The sequence below is a fragment of the Aspergillus aculeatinus genome (assembly GCF_003184765.1).
Source record: "Aspergillus aculeatinus CBS 121060 unplaced genomic scaffold BO66scaffold_64, whole genome shotgun sequence".
In the NCBI taxonomy this organism is placed as follows: Eukaryota; Fungi; Ascomycota; class Eurotiomycetes; order Eurotiales; family Aspergillaceae; genus Aspergillus; species Aspergillus aculeatinus.
Genome location: NW_020291533.1, coordinates 174,012 through 193,071, shown reverse-complemented (window position 1 = coordinate 193,071; position 19,060 = coordinate 174,012). Strand labels below are relative to the sequence as shown.

The 19,060-nt window shown below is 51.3% G+C and overlaps 7 protein-coding genes across 7 annotated transcripts; 5 read left to right on the top strand and 2 right to left on the bottom strand.

Annotated features, from left to right (window-relative positions):
- Nucleotides 1-429: 429 nt before the first annotated feature.
- BO66DRAFT_395512 (ESCRT-III subunit protein VPS24) lies at nucleotides 430-1,878 on the bottom strand. Its single transcript, XM_025648235.1, has 2 exons — nucleotides 1,498-1,878; nucleotides 430-1,434 (listed from the first exon to the last, which is right to left on the bottom strand). Exons 1-2 carry the CDS (start codon nucleotides 1,543-1,545, stop codon nucleotides 796-798), a joined length of 687 nt encoding a protein of 228 aa, XP_025499258.1. The 5' UTR covers nucleotides 1,546-1,878; the 3' UTR covers nucleotides 430-795.
- Nucleotides 1,879-2,195: 317 nt separating this feature from the next.
- On the top strand, nucleotides 2,196-3,482 carry wos2 (Hsp90 cochaperone SBA1). Its single transcript, XM_025648234.1, has 4 exons — nucleotides 2,196-2,317; nucleotides 2,507-2,832; nucleotides 2,894-3,064; nucleotides 3,123-3,482. The coding sequence occupies exons 1-4, from the start codon at nucleotides 2,290-2,292 to the stop codon at nucleotides 3,189-3,191; spliced, it is 594 nt and encodes a 197-aa protein (XP_025499257.1). The 5' UTR covers nucleotides 2,196-2,289; the 3' UTR covers nucleotides 3,192-3,482.
- Nucleotides 3,483-3,909: 427 nt separating this feature from the next.
- BO66DRAFT_213316 (translation machinery-associated protein TMA46) lies at nucleotides 3,910-5,734 on the top strand. Its single transcript, XM_025642608.1, has 4 exons — nucleotides 3,910-4,300; nucleotides 4,369-4,386; nucleotides 4,497-5,047; nucleotides 5,104-5,734. The coding sequence occupies exons 1-4, from the start codon at nucleotides 4,244-4,246 to the stop codon at nucleotides 5,534-5,536; spliced, it is 1,059 nt and encodes a 352-aa protein (XP_025499256.1). The 5' UTR covers nucleotides 3,910-4,243; the 3' UTR covers nucleotides 5,537-5,734.
- Nucleotides 5,735-6,571: 837 nt separating this feature from the next.
- On the top strand, nucleotides 6,572-8,478 carry BO66DRAFT_395508 (uncharacterized protein). Its single transcript, XM_025648233.1, has 6 exons — nucleotides 6,572-6,671; nucleotides 6,739-7,153; nucleotides 7,220-7,375; nucleotides 7,442-7,591; nucleotides 7,664-7,786; nucleotides 7,852-8,478. Exons 1-6 carry the CDS (start codon nucleotides 6,611-6,613, stop codon nucleotides 8,222-8,224), a joined length of 1,278 nt encoding a protein of 425 aa, XP_025499255.1. The 5' UTR covers nucleotides 6,572-6,610; the 3' UTR covers nucleotides 8,225-8,478.
- Nucleotides 8,479-8,633: 155 nt separating this feature from the next.
- On the top strand, nucleotides 8,634-10,452 carry BO66DRAFT_383650 (cell wall glycosyl hydrolase YteR). Its single transcript, XM_025646064.1, has 4 exons — nucleotides 8,634-9,251; nucleotides 9,327-9,412; nucleotides 9,468-10,147; nucleotides 10,231-10,452. Exons 1-4 carry the CDS (start codon nucleotides 8,869-8,871, stop codon nucleotides 10,333-10,335), a joined length of 1,254 nt encoding a protein of 417 aa, XP_025499254.1. The 5' UTR covers nucleotides 8,634-8,868; the 3' UTR covers nucleotides 10,336-10,452.
- Nucleotides 10,453-11,981: 1,529 nt separating this feature from the next.
- On the top strand, nucleotides 11,982-14,052 carry abr1 (multicopper oxidase abr1). The gene is made up of 4 exons (XM_025642607.1): nucleotides 11,982-11,988; nucleotides 12,108-12,525; nucleotides 12,583-13,672; nucleotides 13,729-14,052. The coding sequence occupies exons 2-4, from the start codon at nucleotides 12,190-12,192 to the stop codon at nucleotides 13,899-13,901; spliced, it is 1,599 nt and encodes a 532-aa protein (XP_025499253.1). The 5' UTR covers nucleotides 11,982-11,988; nucleotides 12,108-12,189; the 3' UTR covers nucleotides 13,902-14,052.
- Nucleotides 14,053-14,202: 150 nt separating this feature from the next.
- On the bottom strand, nucleotides 14,203-16,907 carry BO66DRAFT_415175 (Fcf1-domain-containing protein; the record flags this gene model as incomplete). The annotated part of the gene is made up of 6 exons (XM_025649518.1): nucleotides 14,203-14,642; nucleotides 14,771-15,376; nucleotides 16,221-16,293; nucleotides 16,356-16,521; nucleotides 16,585-16,811; nucleotides 16,872-16,907. 6 exons carry the CDS (start codon nucleotides 16,905-16,907, stop codon nucleotides 14,203-14,205), a joined length of 1,548 nt encoding a protein of 515 aa, XP_025499252.1.
- Between the last annotated feature and the right edge of the window lie 2,153 nt (nucleotides 16,908-19,060).

Sequence of the window (19,060 nt, the reverse complement as noted above, 5' to 3'; positions counted from 1 at the left end):
GTTAAGATTTGTCCAGAAGCTGGAAGACAAGCTGAACAGTATAAGTTGACAGTGAAAATTGACGGTGGAAGAGTTTACACCACGCACAAGTGGACGCGATGGATGCGGGATGATGAAGATGATAGAAGTGATGTGGACGGGATGGGGTGGATGGATGGATGGATGGATGATTGAAGAAAGGGAAACACAGGCGGCGGATGAATGGAGAAGATAAGCAAGGGCGGAGGGGAGGAGGCTGAGTCACCCTAGTCCCGATCAGGTCTTTCGAGCTATCCGCTTTGGGGATTGTTACGACACACCCATTCAAGGTACAACTTGAGCTTCATTGGAATGGAATTATTTACAGTATTCTGAGGCTGGAAAATTCATTTGCTACCTTTCCATTAACAGATAGACTTAATGAGACTCATGAGAAAGCACTTGAATTATGTTCAGACTCTGATTATGCCAAAGCTACTCACTGCTGCCCAAACACCAGAACACAAGAAGCAACGGCCCGATGATAATGCATATGGATAATCTCATGACATTTGTATACAACACACATTGCCAATTGATCGAACCATAGTGTTGCGCGGTATAGTAAGACAACGCAATGTATTCGAAGCTCCAGAAGCCGGGGCCTGCCCAATATCAGAATGAATAAAGCAGAGATCAAGATATAAACGCCTGGCGCGCCCTGTCCAATCGAACGCCATCTAAGACTGGTTGAAAGTATGTAAAGAAAGAGAAATAACGAGCAGGCACATGCATTAAGCCATAATAAACCATGATGAGTAAGTCGGCGTTGTCTCTTCAGCTCTTCAGGGCTTCCAGTCTTCCTCTCATTTGTGCAAGAGTCGCTTCTTGGTCCTCGAGCTCGTCCTCGGGCTCCGGCGCTTCCTCCAAAGGCTGCTCGGGCCTGACACCCTCCACCTGGGACAATTTGCCCTGGAGAATCTCCTGCAAGACTTTGTCCACTTCCTCCTCAGCTTCGTCCTCCTCGTCTTCGAGCAATTCATTATTCGGAATCGCATCATCCACCATTTCCTCAATGATCCCGGCGCGGACCAGTTCGGTTGACAATTGTCGCATTGTGGCCGTCAGTTCCGGCATACGGACGAGGGTGTTGACATCCTTCATGATTCCCGTCGACTTCTTCAGACTCCCTTGAATCTTGCGCACCGAGAATGCCTCATTGACCTGCATGTGGACGCTCTGCAGCTGGGCTCGGCTAGTATGTAGCCGGGTTGACTGCTTTCGGATCCGAACAAGTTCTCGCGCAAAGGTCTTGGCTTCCATATTGGCCTGCTTCGCCTGGGAGGGGTTGCGTTGGGCTCGTCGCGATGCACTTACGATGTGCTGTCGTGTTTTGCTTTCCAGTGTCTTGAGCTGAGAGATGTCACGGTCTAATTGACGGGTATTGGCACGAATGAGCTGGTTGCATTTCCTCATCTACAATCAAGAACATGGGGTCAGGATGGAACGGCCAGTTTGAACACCTGCATGTGACAATACCTGTGCCTGAGGATCGGGGCCGAAGAAGACAGCCTTGAGGGTCTCCATCTTAGAATATCTTCAGAGTTTCCGCAGCTGAGTGAATGCCGTGAAGGTGTACTGCAGGTGTATGTTGATGGCCGAGGCTTCTGGGTTGAGCAAGAGTGGAACAGGCGTCTATCGGGAGGAACTCGAAGGCTTATCCGAAGACCTTGGCAGCAGGGCGGGGTATAGGGGGGAGATTTTTTGCGAGTCTCGCCGGGTCAGGCTGCAGGAAAAAAAAGACAAGATTCAATTCATAGAGAGCGTCACTGCCAGAAGCAACAGCGGTTACCTGTAAAATTATATTTGTCTGGTTGAAAGTTGTTCAAGGTTGTCGTTCGCATCGCTTTTGGAGTGCCTGGCACTGGCGCACTCAGTCAAGCCAGGCTTGCGTGCTGGGAATAGTTAATACGGGCGAAATCCGGCTGAGTCATCCCCGAATGCGGTGACGTCGCCGAGATAGATGCGTGGAGCGCCTCAGGCCACAATTAACCCTCCATAGGAGCCCCCGGAGAAGGTTGCAAACCTAACAAACTCCCTGCGGGCGGGAGAGTTCCAGTACTTTCTAGCACCATATTGAGCCGATCGTCAGCTTAGAGGGAAGCGGGCTGGATTTCACCTGCTACGGCTGCTGCTCTGCTCTGTTCTGCTCTGCTCTGCTACCTAGACGAATCCACCTTTCACTCAATCTCTCTTCTCGACCTTCCCAATCCGATTCATCTTTTCTCTACATCTCAATCTTGCATATCTCTTATCTCCCCGTCTTCCATAATGTCTCTTCCTCAGGTTCACCCCGAAGGTGTGTTTCTTGTGCTCCGTCCCTCATTCCTACCTTCCCCGCTCTTGGTTTTCGTGACTCGCACGGTGGCCGGTTGTCATAAATCGCCCCGGCTTGAGCTTGACTCGACACCAACCCTGCTGAACACCCTTCAATTTCCTCGCAAGCTCTTTATCTCGCAGTAACGATGTACTGACTATCTCTTTTCAGTTACATGGGCCCAGCGCTCCTCGGCCACTGAGGCCGAGCGCAACTACCTTTACGTGAGCATCAAGGCTTCCGATGTTGCTCGCGACGCCGCTAGCCTTAGCATCACCCCCACCAATGTCTCTTTCTCCGGCGAGTCTAAGAAGGGCGTAAAATACCAAGTTTCTCTCGACCTTTACGCCGAGATCGACCCTGAGAACTCGAAGACAAACCACAGTGACCGTGAGGTCGAGCTGGTGTTGCGCAAGAAGGAGCTCAAGGAGGAATACTGGCCCCGTCTGCTGAAGACGACTCAGAAGGTTCACTTCCTCAAGACCGACTTTGACAAGGTATTGTGACCCCATTTGTACCTTCTCGACTGGGAACCCGTCCAGGCTGACTTGGAGCTAGTGGGTCGACGAGGACGAGCAGGATGAGGCCCCCGAGGATGACTACGCCAGCGGCTTCAATGGCATGGAAGGAGGCATGGACGGTGGCCTTGGCAACATTGATTTCTCCAAGCTTGGTGGCCTTTCCGGTCTCGGCGGCGCCGAGGCTGATGCAGGCGAGGGCGAAGATGAGGTATGCTGAATATTACCCTTCTCGACCTTGTATGTGCGCTTGCTAACACGACCATTAGGATGAGGAGATGCCGGAACTCGAGGAGGCCGGCGATAACAAGGATTCCAAGATCCAGGAGGTTGCTTAAATGCGAGAAGTTCTCGCGGGACGCGCATTGCGACTTACGGATGTGGAGAACGGAGGCATAAACGAGAACACTTATCACAATCAGCATCATTGAGCCCATCACGCTCGGTCTATCGTATAATGTTTCGATCGACTCATAGTGTGTCTAACCGGCACAAAGTCGAACGACAGGTTTAGCTAGCTTTATCAGCCTGCCCAGAGAGGCACAGAAGAGAAGGACAAGTTGGAAAGGAAGCGAATAGTTTATTATTTTTCCTTCATTGGTATGAGATGACGAAATAGCCAACGACGCTTTTGCTAAAAGGAAGACCTTCCCCTCCGTAATTTTCCCGAATAGCCCTACAGCATGCTTAATTTTTTTCATCGATGATGTCAATAGCGCCATGGCGCCCCTCCTTCAAGTGTGGCTTTGCGACCGTAGAACAAAAGGTCATCGGGGACATCGACGGGCCAGGGACAACTGCTGGTAAAAATATCCCTATCTCGTTCCTGAGTATAACAGACCAGCTCAATGTCGGCCATGTGAAGAGATTTTTGGTGGTCAAATCCGACAAGTAATGCGCCGGTGAGGGTTCGACCGCAATTTGGCTATCCAACTCAATTGGCGGAGAGGCAGATTATGTGAAGTTGTTCCGCCACACTTGGAAACCCACACCTTGAAAATGTGGAGGAACCTGCAACCACCACTACTGCACACCAACACGGACTTTCTTCTTGTTCCTTTGAACCTCCATCCCGGTTGTTGATTCTTATCTTTCCCAGCCACGGCGTTGTGATTTCTTTTTGTCTGACCCGGTTTCGACGTCAGGCCGACTCTCATTCAGAGACACCTTTTTTTGTCTTGTCTATTGTAATTTTTACTCCCCCTCCCTCCGCTTAGCGGACTGTACCCATTTCGTCAGCCCGCTTCAGTTTCGGCTTGTCTGTGGAAGTTCCCTTCCAACTTTCCAATTCTATATTCGAGGGCGCATACGTCTTTATCTGAGCAACCGTTTTATATCTTCTCTTCTTCGTTTTTCAAAAAGAAGCGCAATAAGATAAACACCGCCCATCATGCCTCCCAAGAAAGCCGATCAGCCTAAGAAGAAGAAGGCCACCGTCGAGGACAAGGTTTGAACCCTCGTGGCCCAATGCTCATTACGTGCGTCGTAAGGCTAACTATAGCGACTCCTTTGCAGACCTTTGGTATGAAAAACGTACGTGAAGTCTTTTCATGAAAACCTTCGCCTTGTTGCGCCTACCTATCGTCCAGAAGAAAAAAAGAAAGAAAAAAGACCAATCCGCTGACCGGTATCTTCCCTCGCAGAAAAAAGGTGGTTCCGCCAAACGACAGATCGCCCAACTCAATGCGCAAGCGGCCTCCAACAAGAACGCCGACGAAAAGAAGAAGGAGGCCGAGAAGCTTCGCCGTGAGGCCGAGAAGAAGGCTGCCGAGCAAGCCAGAAAGGAGGCTGCCGATCTGTTCAAGCCTGTACAGGTCCAGAAGGTTCCTTTCGGTGTCGATCCGAAGACGGTTGTTTGCGTTTTCTACAAGCAGGGCAACTGTGAGAAGGGCCGGAAGTGTAAATTCAGTCACGACTTGAGTCTCGAGCGCAAAGCCGCCAAGAGAGACTTGTACACCGATTCTCGAGATGTCAAGTCGGCCGAGGAAGAGGCCAAGAAGAAGGACAACATGGAGGATTGGGACGAGGAGAAATTGCGCAAGGTCGTTATGAGCAAGCACGGAAACCCCCGGACCACGACAGACAAGGTCTGCAAATACTTCATCGAAGCGGTCGAGAACCAGAAGTATGGTTGGTTCTGGACCTGCCCCAATGGAGGCGACAAGTGCATGTACAAGCACAGCTTGCCACCAGGGTACGTTGCATTCCTCCGTCCCGCAGTACTGTACGCGCAACTGACAATCTGGCTAGATTCGTCCTGAAGACCAAGGAGCAGAAGGCGGCGGAGAAGGCTTTGATGGACAAGTCGCCGCTTAACACCCTGACACTGGAGGATTGGTTGGAGTCCGAACGCCACAAGCTCACTGGCGAGTTAACGCCTGTAACGCCTGAGACGTTCGCTAAGTGGAAGAAGGAGCGCTTGGACAAGAAGGCGGCTGAAGAGCAAGCTCAGAAGGCCAAGGAAGCCACTGGACGTACATTGTTCGAAAGCGGCAACTGGCGCGCTGATGATAGTGAGAGTGAGAGTGAGGATGAGGCCGATGGAGTGTGGAACTTGGATGCCCTGCGGCGGGAGACGGAGCGGATCCGCGAGCAGAAGGAAGAGGAGCGCCTGGCCAAGCTCAACGGTGAACCCGTGCCGGTTTCGAATGATGCACAGATCGCACAAGAAGGTGAGGGTTGATTGAGTTGGTGCGAGGCTCCCAAGTAAAACAAAAAAACTTACTTGGGTGTTTGGGCTGCGGACCTCCCACATTGCAATCGGCGTACCGGGCCATCTGTCCGGGCCCGAGATGTTGATCGTGTTGATGGCTGGTGGATGCAATGCTCTTGAGTCGCAGGAAATGCTACATGAGCGTTTGTGTTGACCTCCGCAACTGGGTTTGATGGCTCTGACGGTTAACGTGAACGGATTTTCGTGTCGCCTTTGGCTCCTCCCATCTGGATACGCTGCGAAGGGTGTCGAGGATGATTCAATGCTCAAAGCATTGATCAGGAGGACCGTCAAGGCGGCGGAGATTACACAGGATTGAGATAGATCAATGTGTTTGCGGTGAGAGGATGACTGACATGATTTAGTATGCCATATTTGTACGTACAGTTTTCTCTCAACACAAGCCAGCGTTGTCTTTGGCCTCTCGTCGTCATCCTAGTAGAATTATCAAGTATTAGTACCACCTGCGAAAAGAGGAGTCGTGGTGGTGTTGACTGGCACTATAACAAGGCTTCTCCGTCCGGTCTTTAGTTCCTTTCCCCTTCCCCCACCCACTCCTACGGCCGAAACAGAGTTCTTTCTTCTGAGACCTTCAACCCTATCTATGTCATGAAACAGCTGCCGAGGTATAGATATGCACTACTATGCCGATTTGATTACCCTGAATTCGAGCCGAGCTCGCTCAACAAAACGGAAGATCTATGCCCGCGTCATTGTCAAGATAACATGCGAGGATGGAGAAGCTGGACCCTGTCTCGTTAAATCCAGCTATTAATGAGCCATGGCTCTTGGCTTGTGAGCATCAGCCAATCACTGTTTGCGCTTCGACGCTGCATCATCATGGATAAGAATAACATTGCCCATGTTGGGGAACTATTTTGCTAACTGGGCTGATTGTCGGAGCGTCCACGGTCTGACGAGACTGACATTTCCTTGATCTGTCAGACCCCCATGGCGCATGTGCTTCTCACTCTCCTTTTCCCTTGATCTATCTCTTCATCGTCTCGGTTTTGAGGGACTACTTCTGCAGTCTTTCTCGCTGAGATGAGTATTTGCTTTCTAAATAGGCTTCTACTGGCCTTGGTATTTGGTTTCTTCCCACTTAGTAGGTAGCAATGCCTTTCTCTCTTTTCGCTCCCAGGGTCTTGACTCGTGCTGATCTGTCATGCTAGCCGTGGCTCAAGTATGCCTCCCGCCTTTGGGTGAGTACGGATACTCCTACAATGCGACCGACCAATCTGTCCTGGACGCCATCGCGAAAAATTGCACAACGATCAATGGAAGCATCGTGATCGCGACAAGCTATACCGGCTCCTTCAACCTACCCAACGTTCGCAACATCACTGGACAGATCGGCTATGGATGGGAGGGGACCCCCGCGGTACCTGCACCGTCGTCGATCAGCCTTCCAGATCTCGAGTACATGGGGAGCGATATGTACCTCTTGGGTATTTCGACTTTGACAAATGTGTCCGCGCCGAAGTTGAGGACGGCCGGATGGGCGCTAAGAATGGACTATGTGCAGAACGTTGATTTGCGATCATTGGAAACCGTCAGATATGCGGAGATCTTTGGCGATGTTTCCAGGTGAGCTCGGGCTGTCTTGCGCAATTATGAGACGATATTGTTTGTGTGCTGATGCATCCAATGCAGTCTACGCTTAGACTCACTTCGGAATGTCTCTGGATACTTTTCTATCTGCAATAAGGATAGATGCGAGAAAAACCAGTCTTCAACCACGCCATTATATATCTCTCTTCCTTCGCTCCAATCGGCGGGTAGCATAGAAATCGCTGGAAGTTTATCGGGGTGCGCCTGTCTGCCTTCACTCTCGTGTCATACACCAGAATTGAACATTGACAGCAGCTTGTGTAGACTAGCAGTGCCGAACCTCACAACCATCAAGGAAGAAGCTAGATTTGCTGGCTTCCAGCGCGCCTCATCCAATGCATCAGCTATCAACATCACTTTTCCTCGTCTCAATAATGCGCCTACATACATGATTTTGGGAGGGAACATCTCCAGGTGAGGGTTTCTGCCTCTACCAAGAGCTTGAGGTTGATGCGGGCTAACCAATGCTTCTTCCGAGAATACTAGTCTTTCCATGCCGGAAATGCGGAACATGAGTGGATATTTTCGGGTTGATGCTGGTGATTCACTACCCATTGACCTTCCTTTCGAAGAGGCGTCGTCTATTGACTTGTACGGAGCGATTTCAAGGTCAGTCTAAACGGAGTTTTACAGCATGTACAGGGACTAACCTCGGCTAACTGCGTTGGATGGAGTGTGAAATTTCCTAAGCTGAAATCCCTTTCCAGCTTCAGCGTCCATAGCAGCCTCTCCTTGGATTGCCAATCCGTGAAGGATACCATCACGAAGGCCAAAAATGGCTCAAAAGGCTATGTAGACTGCAGTTCGAAAAGGCACTCCAAGAAGTTAGGCACCGGGGCCATTGCCGGTATCGTGGTTGGTGTTGTGATTGGTGTCGGACTTATAGTTGTCCTCGGAGCGCTCTATTACATTAAGCGGCGAAAGAGACGAGAGGAAAAGCCAACATCGAACACGGAACTCAATGGCTTCAGTCCACCACGCTACGAAGAGCCGCAGGCAATTCAAGTTCCTCCTCCGAAGTACTCTCCTCCCTTGGGAACGAGGTGAATAGCAATGCATATGTCTGGCTGTCAACGTCGGATGTTAGCATTACTCGGATCACTTGAGACAGCATTATATATAGATGACAACTGTCGATTGGGTTTGATCTGGGGACTGTTTCTACTTTATTCTGGCCTAGAGCGCCCAGTATGGCCTGCCATAATGGGGATGCTCTTGAAAGCGGATCTATAGATTTCTCATTCAATCTGTCTTAGCCACAATGCTGAACGTATTTTGTCGGATCTGACAGCCAAAAGGAGGAAATCAGCAGTTATTTCTTTTTCAAAATCCGATCTCGTGATGGCGCCTATGTTTCTTTGCTGCCCCAGGCTCCCTCACGCCTGGCAGGAAACCTTGCCTAATTGTCTCACTTGAGAATGTGACATCCCTGCCACTTCCCCCCTGCGCTTCATGATGGAGATATTCAACGAGGATCTAATGCTCACCCTGAGCTAGAGTTAATATTCAATGTCTTGCTGCAGGTTTCAGTCCTTGCTACTCCAGACTATTGACTGATCGACAGCCGATATCCCCCATCTAGCACACGCCAACAACACAATCCATCCGAATTGCATCTATCACATAAGAAGCTTCTCAGTCCGACAGGCCTGCTTTTCTCGGCTTTTGCTCTTTCAACAGCATCTCACAATATGGTTCGCATGAAAACCTTGAGCACATTTGTGCTCCCAGGGCTCGCAAGTCACCTCTCCATGGTGGCAGCGGTGGGACAAACATGCGAGAACGGAGTACGCCCATACTCAGCATGGTTGGCCGATAGTGTCATCGCTCGTAAAGATGCGCTGTTGAACGCTGACACTGAAAATGATGTCGCACTCTCCTTGAAGCTTGGACTGTTCCAACTTAGCGTTATCCATCTCAAGGAGTACTACGATGCTGCATCATGTGCAAAGGAGGACTGGGATGCATATCTGAAAGAGGCTACCGATAGTATTCTGCCCACAGTGTTGAACGTGACTGGCGATATTGAAGCTCCCATGGACATATTTGCCACGGCTAACGGGCTGTACTACCAGTGAGTGTTGAACCTGCGGTTCATTCTTGTTAGAATCCTGACCATTGATCTGACATAACACGACGACGGCTACAGATATGAGAAGTCCGGCGACGAAAGTTACAAGCAAGGCCTTGATGCTCTGAGAAAGGCATACGACGGCAGGAAACGCAACTCGGAGGGTGAGACAACGTACCTGGCTGGCCTATTTCGACCCATCAACTAATTAAATGACAGGCGGCTTCTGGTACTATAACGCCCGGCCGAACCTCAGCTATTTGGATGAGACCTATCCCTTGGGCGCCTTTACTGCCGTGTACAAGAACCGCTTCGAGCTCACCAACGCCACCCTGGCTGAGAACCTCAGCAAAGACCTCAATCAATTTAAGGACCATTGTCACCACGACACCGGCCTGATGGCGCATGGCTACGACGCCTCCAAGTCAGCCCCGTGGGCGAATAAGACTACTGGGGCAAGCCCATATGTCTGGGATCGCGCCCTCGGATGGTACCACATGGGTCTTGTGGAGCTTCTCCACAATGCAGATGAATTCCCCGGCCTCCTGAATCAGACGCAACGAGACGACGCTTACAAGAAGTATTACAATTTGGCAAACACGATCATCAACGATGTAGACGAGACCACGGGGTGTTGGTGGCAGGTGATGGAGCATGGAGGGGAGCAAGGCAATTATATCGAGACGAGTGGATCGGCCATTTTCACCTACTCCATTCTCAAGGGTGTGCGGCTGGGCTATCTGACGGGTGTTCACCCCGAGAGCGGAAAAGATTACAAGCAGACGGCGGAGAAGTGCTATAGTTGGCTGCTCGAGAATCGAGTGGTCCGGGATGACAGCGGCACGTTGAGTGTGAATGGCACAGTTGGGGTCTGCACGTTAGAAGATCCGACATATGAGGTATGTTCTCACCCTTCCCCTCACATTTGAGACTCCGTGACTGCTCTACGGATATGGTTGGATGAAGTACTGATTAATGCTAGTACTACACTACCCAGCCGCTGTCATATAACAGTGTGTTCGGTGCGGCGCCGTTGGTGATGGCGAGCTTGGAGCATGAAATGGCTGCCAATGCGGTGAGCTCCTGACCAGTTAAGTAGCATAATCGTCAAGAGCTCGGATTGCTGAGAGGCATCTGTTGGAGAGGTTATGTCATGGATGATGGTGCATGTCTTTGGTAAGGAAGCAGTAGGATTCAAGAGAAGCACAAGCCTACAGTGGGTTATACAAAGTTGTAGTCACATATACCAGGTTAGCATACCAGCAAGTAATCAAAGCCTGTATAGATGATTGAGTCCCAGGAATTGAGGATGCAACGGCCAAGTAAGGTCGAATTTGCCTCATACACAAATATTTTGTGCTGACTGTGAAGATGCCATCAAACCAGTCTCTTCTTACTTCGCTAGGGGAAGCGACGCCAATGCGAGCTTTTCCGTGGTTGTGAGGACGACCTAGGAGAGTTGAATTAGAATCCAGTATGTGTACCAAATGTGAGTGGGCATATATTGTCTATCATGCTAGAAGTAAGGACTTCATAATAACTTGGAAGGAGTTTTGGGGGGCATAAAGAAATTGTAAGCAGGGGATTTGGCCGTATTCAAGTCAACCAAGGTAGAAATTAAGCTCGCTCCACGGGAACTCTATCCACCGCATGGAACATCGTTCAATTCGACCGTCGTTTCCATCCCGGCCCCCGGGCCTGACAACTCCCTTGCCTCATACGGCTAACTCAATCATCACATTACCCCTTGGATGGGAACGACCTTACCCCCTTCCAGGAACCTACTTTCGTTTGATGAGACTAAATTAATCTGGATTGGAGTTGTTCTTGGACCTTGATGTGCACTGTCTGTCTTACTCGTACGTCCAGCAAACGTGCCACTTTGAGCCCACGGACGGACGACTGAAAGACAACCCGGATATGACAACCCCAAATCAAGCTCAATGCTTGGGATTTGACATCATCACTTTGCCAGAATGGACAACGGTCTGAAATTGGTGGCTTTGTGGTCATCCATTCCGCTATTCTTGGAAAGCATCGATCCAGACCGGGACCTCGTCCCAGCAACTTAGAACAATATCGATTACCTCTCTTGGCCATTGCCACTTCCAAGATCATCTTGCTTATGCTTCCATACGAGTATACTTGTCCGGATTACTCTTTCTACAGGCCTTCCGTATAGTCCCCTGCAGATAGAACCTGAGCTGCCGAGTGGAGCCAGTCGCTGCTTTGTGCGATTGGAAGGCCCATGTCTCAGTCAATCAAAGCCCTGTTATATATTGGGAGATCGGCCTGGGGTTGGTGACTTGATCTGACTGTCCGAAATCCCCGCTGAATAGTCCGAGTGTCGTGAAAATGCCATGTGAAATGAGCTGTGGAACAGTGGTTTCTCACATTGTCATTCGCGAGAACCCATTGTCTCGACTCCTTCATACTCGGCCTGTCCGCCACTAGGCATCAATCATTCGGTGTATGAGAAAAGTCAAATCCACCAACGCTCTACGCGACCATGACTCGGAAATTCTTTGCAAGGGTGAAATAGGAAGGAATCTACATGGGGGGCCAATTTCCTTGGCTGGCTGGAGCTGTGGTGGTGGATGGTCCCTAACCTTGCCCCTTGCAGAAACGAAAGTTGCATGTTAGCATTCTACGGTGTTTTACAAGAATCTCCGAGTGCTAGGTAGGAGTGCCTCGTTTGTGCTTGGCTCGACTTTTCGATTTTTAATCACGGTCTATTCAGGTACGTGTTTGTTTGGATGGACACCGAGCCGAGACGGGTCAGTGTGCGTATTGATATGCATACACTTACGTCCTCGAATGATTTTCTATCCTAGCTAACTTTCGTCCTTCATTTTCTAGTTTCAAGTTTTAATCGTATATACTCAGCACTCCTCGCTCATCAACCTCATTCTTCGTGGATGATAAACTCACGGTAGTGGCCATGCTCCGAACCTTCTTGCTTCTGGGCCTGACGGGGCTCGTACAAGAAGCATTCGGCAAGAACGTGTATCTCGACTGGAATATCACATGGGTCAACGCAGCACCAAATGGTGTTGAGCGACCCATCATCGGAATCAACGGTCAATGGCCGTGTCCACAGATTGACGTCCACATCGGGGACAACTTGGTGGTAGATGTCTACAACGCCCTCGGAAACCAATCCACCGGAATCCATTGGCATGGATTTCATCAGAACTACAATACCTTCATGGACGGTGTGCCTGACATAACTCAATGCCCGATCAAACCACAGCAGCGCATGCGATACGTTATTCCGGTAATGAGGTCTACTCCAACTTGGTGATTCTGGTGGCGTTACTGACACACGAAACAGGTCAATCAAACCGGAACGTATTGGTATCACTCCCACCAAGAAGGCCAGTATCCCGATGGAATCCGAGGGCCGATTGTTGTTCACGACACGGCGCCGTTACCTTTCCATTACGACGAGGAGATCACTGTTACACTTTCGGATTGGTACAACAGACAAATGCCTCAGCTCACGGAAGATTACGTCTATCCGGCGGATGGGCCGGCTGGACTAGAGCCGTTGCCAGATGCGGTCCTGTTCAATGATGCAGTCGGAACCAAGATTCCGGTCAAGCCCAACAAGACCTATCTCATCCACGTTGTCTGCATGGGGAATTGGGCCGGACATGCGTTCATTGTTGAGGACCACGATCTGACTGTTGTCCGAGCCGATGGAATTCTCGTGGAACCGAAACTCGCGACGCCTCAATATCTTCGAATGACTGTTGGGCAGCGCCTCGACCTACTTCTAACAACAAAGAACGATACAAGCAGGAACTACGCAATCTGGGACGGCCTTGATATCGACGAGATGTTTATCCGAGAGAACCGCGAGATGCCTGAAGGGTACAATGCCAATGGCACTGCATGGTTGATGTACAACGAAGATGCGCCCTTCTTACCATCCCCAGATATTCAGATTCATAACGCAAGTCTGGAGTTCTTGGACGACGTAACGCTCACACCGATAGATGGCCTTCCGCTGCTTGAGCCAGTTTCCCGACAAATCGTTTTGGACTTCAACTATGCCCAGGTGGACGGTGTTCCCACCTACACTATCAACGGCAACACATACGAAACCCCCAAGGAGCCTACCCTGTATACAGCCTTGTCTGCCGGCAGTGAAGAGTCTTTGGACCCATCGATCTATGGTTCCATCAATCAATATGTGGTCGAGTATGGTGACATCGTGGAGCTTGTCATCAACAACAACCACAACAACCTGCACCCTTGGCATTTACATGGACATGACTTCCAGATCCTTCAACGTACATACCCGAACGGTGGTGCGTTCAACGGCTATGGCAATATCTCGGCGGTTCCATCGCGACGAGACACTCTTATGGTCGAACCCAAGGGCCATGCTGTCCTTCGTTTCAAGGCGATGAATCCAGATAAGTACCCAGACATCGCGCATTCTTTCCCATAAGCTAACTTCGGCAGCCTTTACGTATCTGGATGTTCCATTGCCATATCGAATTCCATGTTGAAACACGTCTCATGGCCGTGATCATAGAAGCACCGGACCACTTGCAGAACCTGTCTATGCCAGCTGATCATAGAGACATCTGCAGTGGCAAGCCCAGTCTTTTCGCGCCTCTGCCACCTCTTCCAGGTTTCTGAAGAGTCGATTACTGCTATCAAGTGGTGAGGTGCTTCAGCAACCGCCTGGAAGTTTCTTATACTGGAACTAATGTTCTGGCATACTGGTTTTCTTTATAGAGGACGAGGGCGTTCTTTGGCAGCTTATGTCTTGTTCCTTTCTCTCACATGCGGAACTGTTCTTCGAGCTTATTTGTCAATACAAAACAGTTTGATGGAGAAGGGAGTTTTAATTATAATGTACACAAATTTCAAGCCACAGATTTCAGGGCTTACTGTTGTCGCGATCATAAGTGCTTATGCCACGGTTTCAATCAGTAACCTACAGCAGGGCCTTCTGCTGGACCAGACCATGCTCCGCCATGAGTTTAAACACATCCTCAGCTACACCCCACGAGATCTCAAAGCCGCGTCCACCAGCCCCATACGCATGGACAACGACGCGCTCCCCATCGCCGGCCTCCAGTCGTTCGACCTCAATCCGAATGCCACCTTCTCTGGCTGGCCGCCGCCCCACAATATCTTGAATGACATCAAACTTCCCCTCACTCCCCTCCGCGAAAGGGAACCACTTGGCCGCATTCGCCAAAATCCGGGCTCGCGTCTCCGGTGACGGGTACGGATCCCAGTCATGCGGCTGCTTGGTGCCCCCGATGATCGTGCCGCCTCCCAGCGGCCGGGGGATACAGAACGACCACGACCCATCACTATTCTGGCGGGTCATGGTCACGGCGCATGGGTTCCGAACTAAACAGGTTTGTCCTAGACATTTGGGGGGAGTGTCAGCAGCATAGATAGATCCAAGTAGAGCTTCCTTCCCCCACCACCACAAACCCGACAAAAGCCGAGCAGGAAGGTATCCGACAGGTAGGTAGTTGAATCCGTCTTACCTCGAATAATAAAAGCCCTCTCATCGCCCCCCAACCCCAACCCGGAACAATTCACCACCGTCCTCACCCTCCTTTCCCTTTTCCTTTTAGCCCCAACAAAAAACGCCTCCCGCACATCCCCCACCGTATACTCCCTCACTTCTCCCCCGCGCAGCACAAACTCCCTCAGCATCCACTGACAGTACACCGGTGAATTCACGACGACGGTCTCATACTCGGCCCCCCACCGCACCCCCGCCGGCAGTTCGTGCCCCGCCAAGCGCCGGAACCCGTCCACGTGGGCATACGCGGTTTGCACAGCCTCGGAATCGAGGTACTCGGGCGGCGGCTGCTCGAGGTGCTCCACCGCGGGGCAGCGCGCGACGCCCGCGCCCGGTTGCGCGGCGGCCAGGGCCTTGAGGTGGGTGTAGGTGCGGCGGGCCTGGAGGGCTTCGCGGTGGTGCTGCGGGGTGGTGCCGGGGACGGGCCGGTAGTGGGCGCCCGCCCAGGGGGAGGTGTAGTTTAGGGAGGTGGTGTGCGGGAGGTCGCGGGCGAGGAGGAGGAATTTTGTGCTCGTGTGGGAGTGGGATTGGAGGTAGAGGGCTGTGCTGAGGCCTAGGACGCCGGCTCTGATGGTGGGATCATTCGCTTGGGTGTTAGTGGGTGGGTTGGTTGGTTGGTGAGTTTGGGTGCGGGAGGGATGAGGGGAAGGAGCCTGGGGATGGGGACGTACCCGATAATGACGATTGTTTCGGGTTCGGAGGGGGTGGTCATTGTGCTTTTGGCGGCGCTGGGAAAGGGAGTTTTATGGGAGTTGGTGTGCTTGGGGGTGGGTGGTTTTGAGGTTCAAGATGGTGGCGGTTGTAGCGGTGGTTGTTGATGGACTGGAGTCGAGTGGGGTTATCGGTATAGATAAGGCTGCTGTTTCCCCGCATGCTGGAGCTGGCTGCTTATGAAACGAGCCTGGTGACTCATGATACGAGCTATGCATACTACGACCGAGGTTGCCAATGGCTGGTATCTGCGTCGAAGCTTCATTGTGCTCTGATCTTCTATTTAGGTTCTGGTTTGACAAGGCTATCAAGCCACCCTCAATTATCTACCATGCATGCCCCACAAAATATCATCCCCCGGGTATCGTTATGGTTGTGTGACGTGACTCGCAAGCTTCGTATGGCGTGTCTCGTTGTATCCTGCAGACTGAATTCATGCATGGAGTCGAGTGGTGGCCAACCTGGTCTGCCAGACAAGGTGCCATCTCGTTAGACGAGGAAGTGCCCTGGGCACGGTGTGAAGATCCGTACTCGAGTCGTGTAGTCGTGCAGTATCGTGCGATGAAGTGGTATCAAGAAGAAATAACATCTGTCGTCCAGTCCGGACCCTTCCAGAATGGGTCGGCGCATCTAGTCCAAAGAGTCGGGCAGCTTCTCGATCGTGAACTTGCCTCTTGCGACCTTCATGATCGGCACACCCGGAATCTTGCGCAAACGACGACACAGATCCTTATCGTTGGTCGCCACGATGTAAATGCGATGTTTCGACACCTAGAGTCGGCGAACACTTAGCGCGCTATGACACACTGCCACAGAAAAAAGTCTCCACTCACCCGATCCACGATACAGTCATCTGCATACGTGCCCTTGTGAGAGCACTTCACCCTAGCCCATCTGGGATCTTTGGCGGTCCGGAGCGCCAACCGGTACTTCTCCCCCAGTTTCTCCAATTCGGCAATCGTGCAATCTGAAAATGTCGGGATACATTTCGCATATAACCTTTGGTTCCACAAGTCTTAGCATCATCCCTATTGCCACCAACTGAGATTCACACAGACTCACAGATCCATCATAGAGGTAAGGAGATCTTGCTTCGCCCGGATGGCGTGCGAGACAAAGTTGGTATCGACGAGAACGTGGTAGGGAGGGCCGAGAGCAGTGTTGGCGGCGAAGAACATGTTCGAGGGCGCGACGGGGATGTGACGGGTCAACTCGTTCTCCTTGGGCGTCTCCTGCTTCTTGTTATCGGGTTTCAGGCGCTCATCGCGGGCTTTGATGGTGCGCTTCATCTGTTTGGCAACGGGAGGTCAGGATTGAACTCTCTTCGGGGATTCCGGGCGCGGACCGACCTGCGCAAACTTGCGAGTCTTCTTCTGCACACCCATTGTGATGTTTTCTTTAGTGAGAGATGCGGTAGTGGTAGAGCCAGATTTCTGGAATCGATCGAAGAAAAGAACAGGCTATATCGTACTGTTCCTTGAAACTTTATTATTCCTTAAGATGATTTGGTAGAGGCCAAAAGATTTTGGAGATGGCGGAAATTCATATCACGGGCCGATTTTTCGCCGCGGAGGAAAGCACCGGCAGAATTGTGTCTGGTCATGTGATCCTCAAGAATAGATTAGCGTGTGTGCTCACCCTCCCCTCCGCCTTATCGCGCCCCGCTTAGGCCCGGCCGAGAATAGCTAGAATAGTACTCCGTAACTGCCCGTTTACCTGAATGCACGGTACAGAGTAGTATGAAGTTTGTACACTATCGACTCGTCAAGTCATGGACCATTTCTAAATCAATCAACTGGCTGCGTTGACCTCTTCAGTCCAATCCTAAGCTATATCTACATCCCGTCACTATCTAGCCAATTCTTTTGTGCCGCTCCATGGTCAAGTCATACAGGCTGCAGCATCCGCTTCTAGTTCAGCATACCTCGATCTAAACAATACTCACTTTCCCGCCTATCGAAAGTCAGCTTCTACTCCGGAGTACACACTCTCGATGGCAGCTATACCGCCTCTTTAAACATCTAAGACAGTGGACCGAGCGCCTCATCCAACCCCGCAATCATTGGGGATTTCTCACAGACGCTAAGAAAGCCAGTCACGACACTAGTCACACTGCTAGTCACATCACATTTCTCCCGCCACCACCAATGTCCCACTATGAAAGACTCGTCCACGCCGTACGTCATCGTCCTAGTTCCATGTCATATCGCTCGAGGTGATGTTGAGGTGGCACAATCACAGTGACTTTCAATTCCTATACCACCGTGCGATGCCATAGTCACCGGCAATGTCGAGGACGGTTTTCTTTCCCGTGTTACAGTCGCAGTTCGCTCCGGTGATAGGCATACACGGCTCGGTCTGCCTTAACATTGCAAGTGACCAACCATGCATGTTAGTCGGGATCAAGCCCGACATGGAGTTCATTGGCCGTATGGAAATATCTCATTCTCGCTGGATTCGTCCAAATAAATCCCCCCAACCTTCGAAGCACAGACCTTGTCTTGCCAGGAAAGTCTGTACTGAGTCCTAGCGTTCCTAGGTCTAACCTTGGTCTCCTCAGGTAACGTGTACATTGTCATGGGTAGAACGTGATTCGATAGCCACCAGCACATCGCCTGATGCTGGCAATGACCCTTTCCTCGGGAGCAACATTCTACAATTGGCACAGAGTTGCTGGGCTTTGCTGCAACGAGCAACCATTCAGATGCCAGGATGGCCTTTTACGCGCCGCCCTACTTACTGACCAGCGACAACGGAGCTTTCAGGGCGGGTGATTGGTGTGTGGGAGTGATGAGGCCTGCAGCAGCTTAGGCTTGAAGAAACGCCTTCTGCACCGGGCGGACCAATCACGCGGGGCTCCCTCGAGATTGATCCGCCCGTCAAGGTCCCTGACAGCCGCCGCGAGCCATGCAGAACTCACCGTTGACTGGCATGCTCTATCTCACTCCCGCTCAGTTTGCCTAGTTAGGACGAGAGTCTTACACTCACTCCCCATTTCCGTGCAACAATTGGACCTGCGGATTTAACTTGATTCCGATAGTCCCAAACTCTCTCTCCTCCCTCTCCAGAAACTGCGCCTCATCTTGATGGTTAGATCAGGTCCCCAGATACCACCGTAACTGGCTATCCTGCTGCTCCACCGAGAACTTACCGATAGTATCGCAATGGAATCTCACTAGGACAGCGATCGGACTCTGCTAGGTCGACTGGCTGTCCCATGCTTCTCTTGTGCCGTTGCTGCATGCCAGTTGGTGTGCCATGCGAGGGCCACCGACAGCTTTTAATGCCGCTTGATGGGTCTTCTTGACCATCGTCCGCTAATTATGTCCCAGAATAATCCCCCCCTCTCTCATGCTGGTGACATCCCGGTCCTCGGAAGCGCCGTCAACTCCCCTTGGCGCTAATCCCATTGCTTGAAGTCTCGATATTCTGATCGACTGTGGCCGTTACCTCTGCGACGTCTCAGACCCTATAGGCACGTCTAGATACACACGACGCGGAGATAGAGGCTGGCGCCATCCGAGATTAATAACTTACA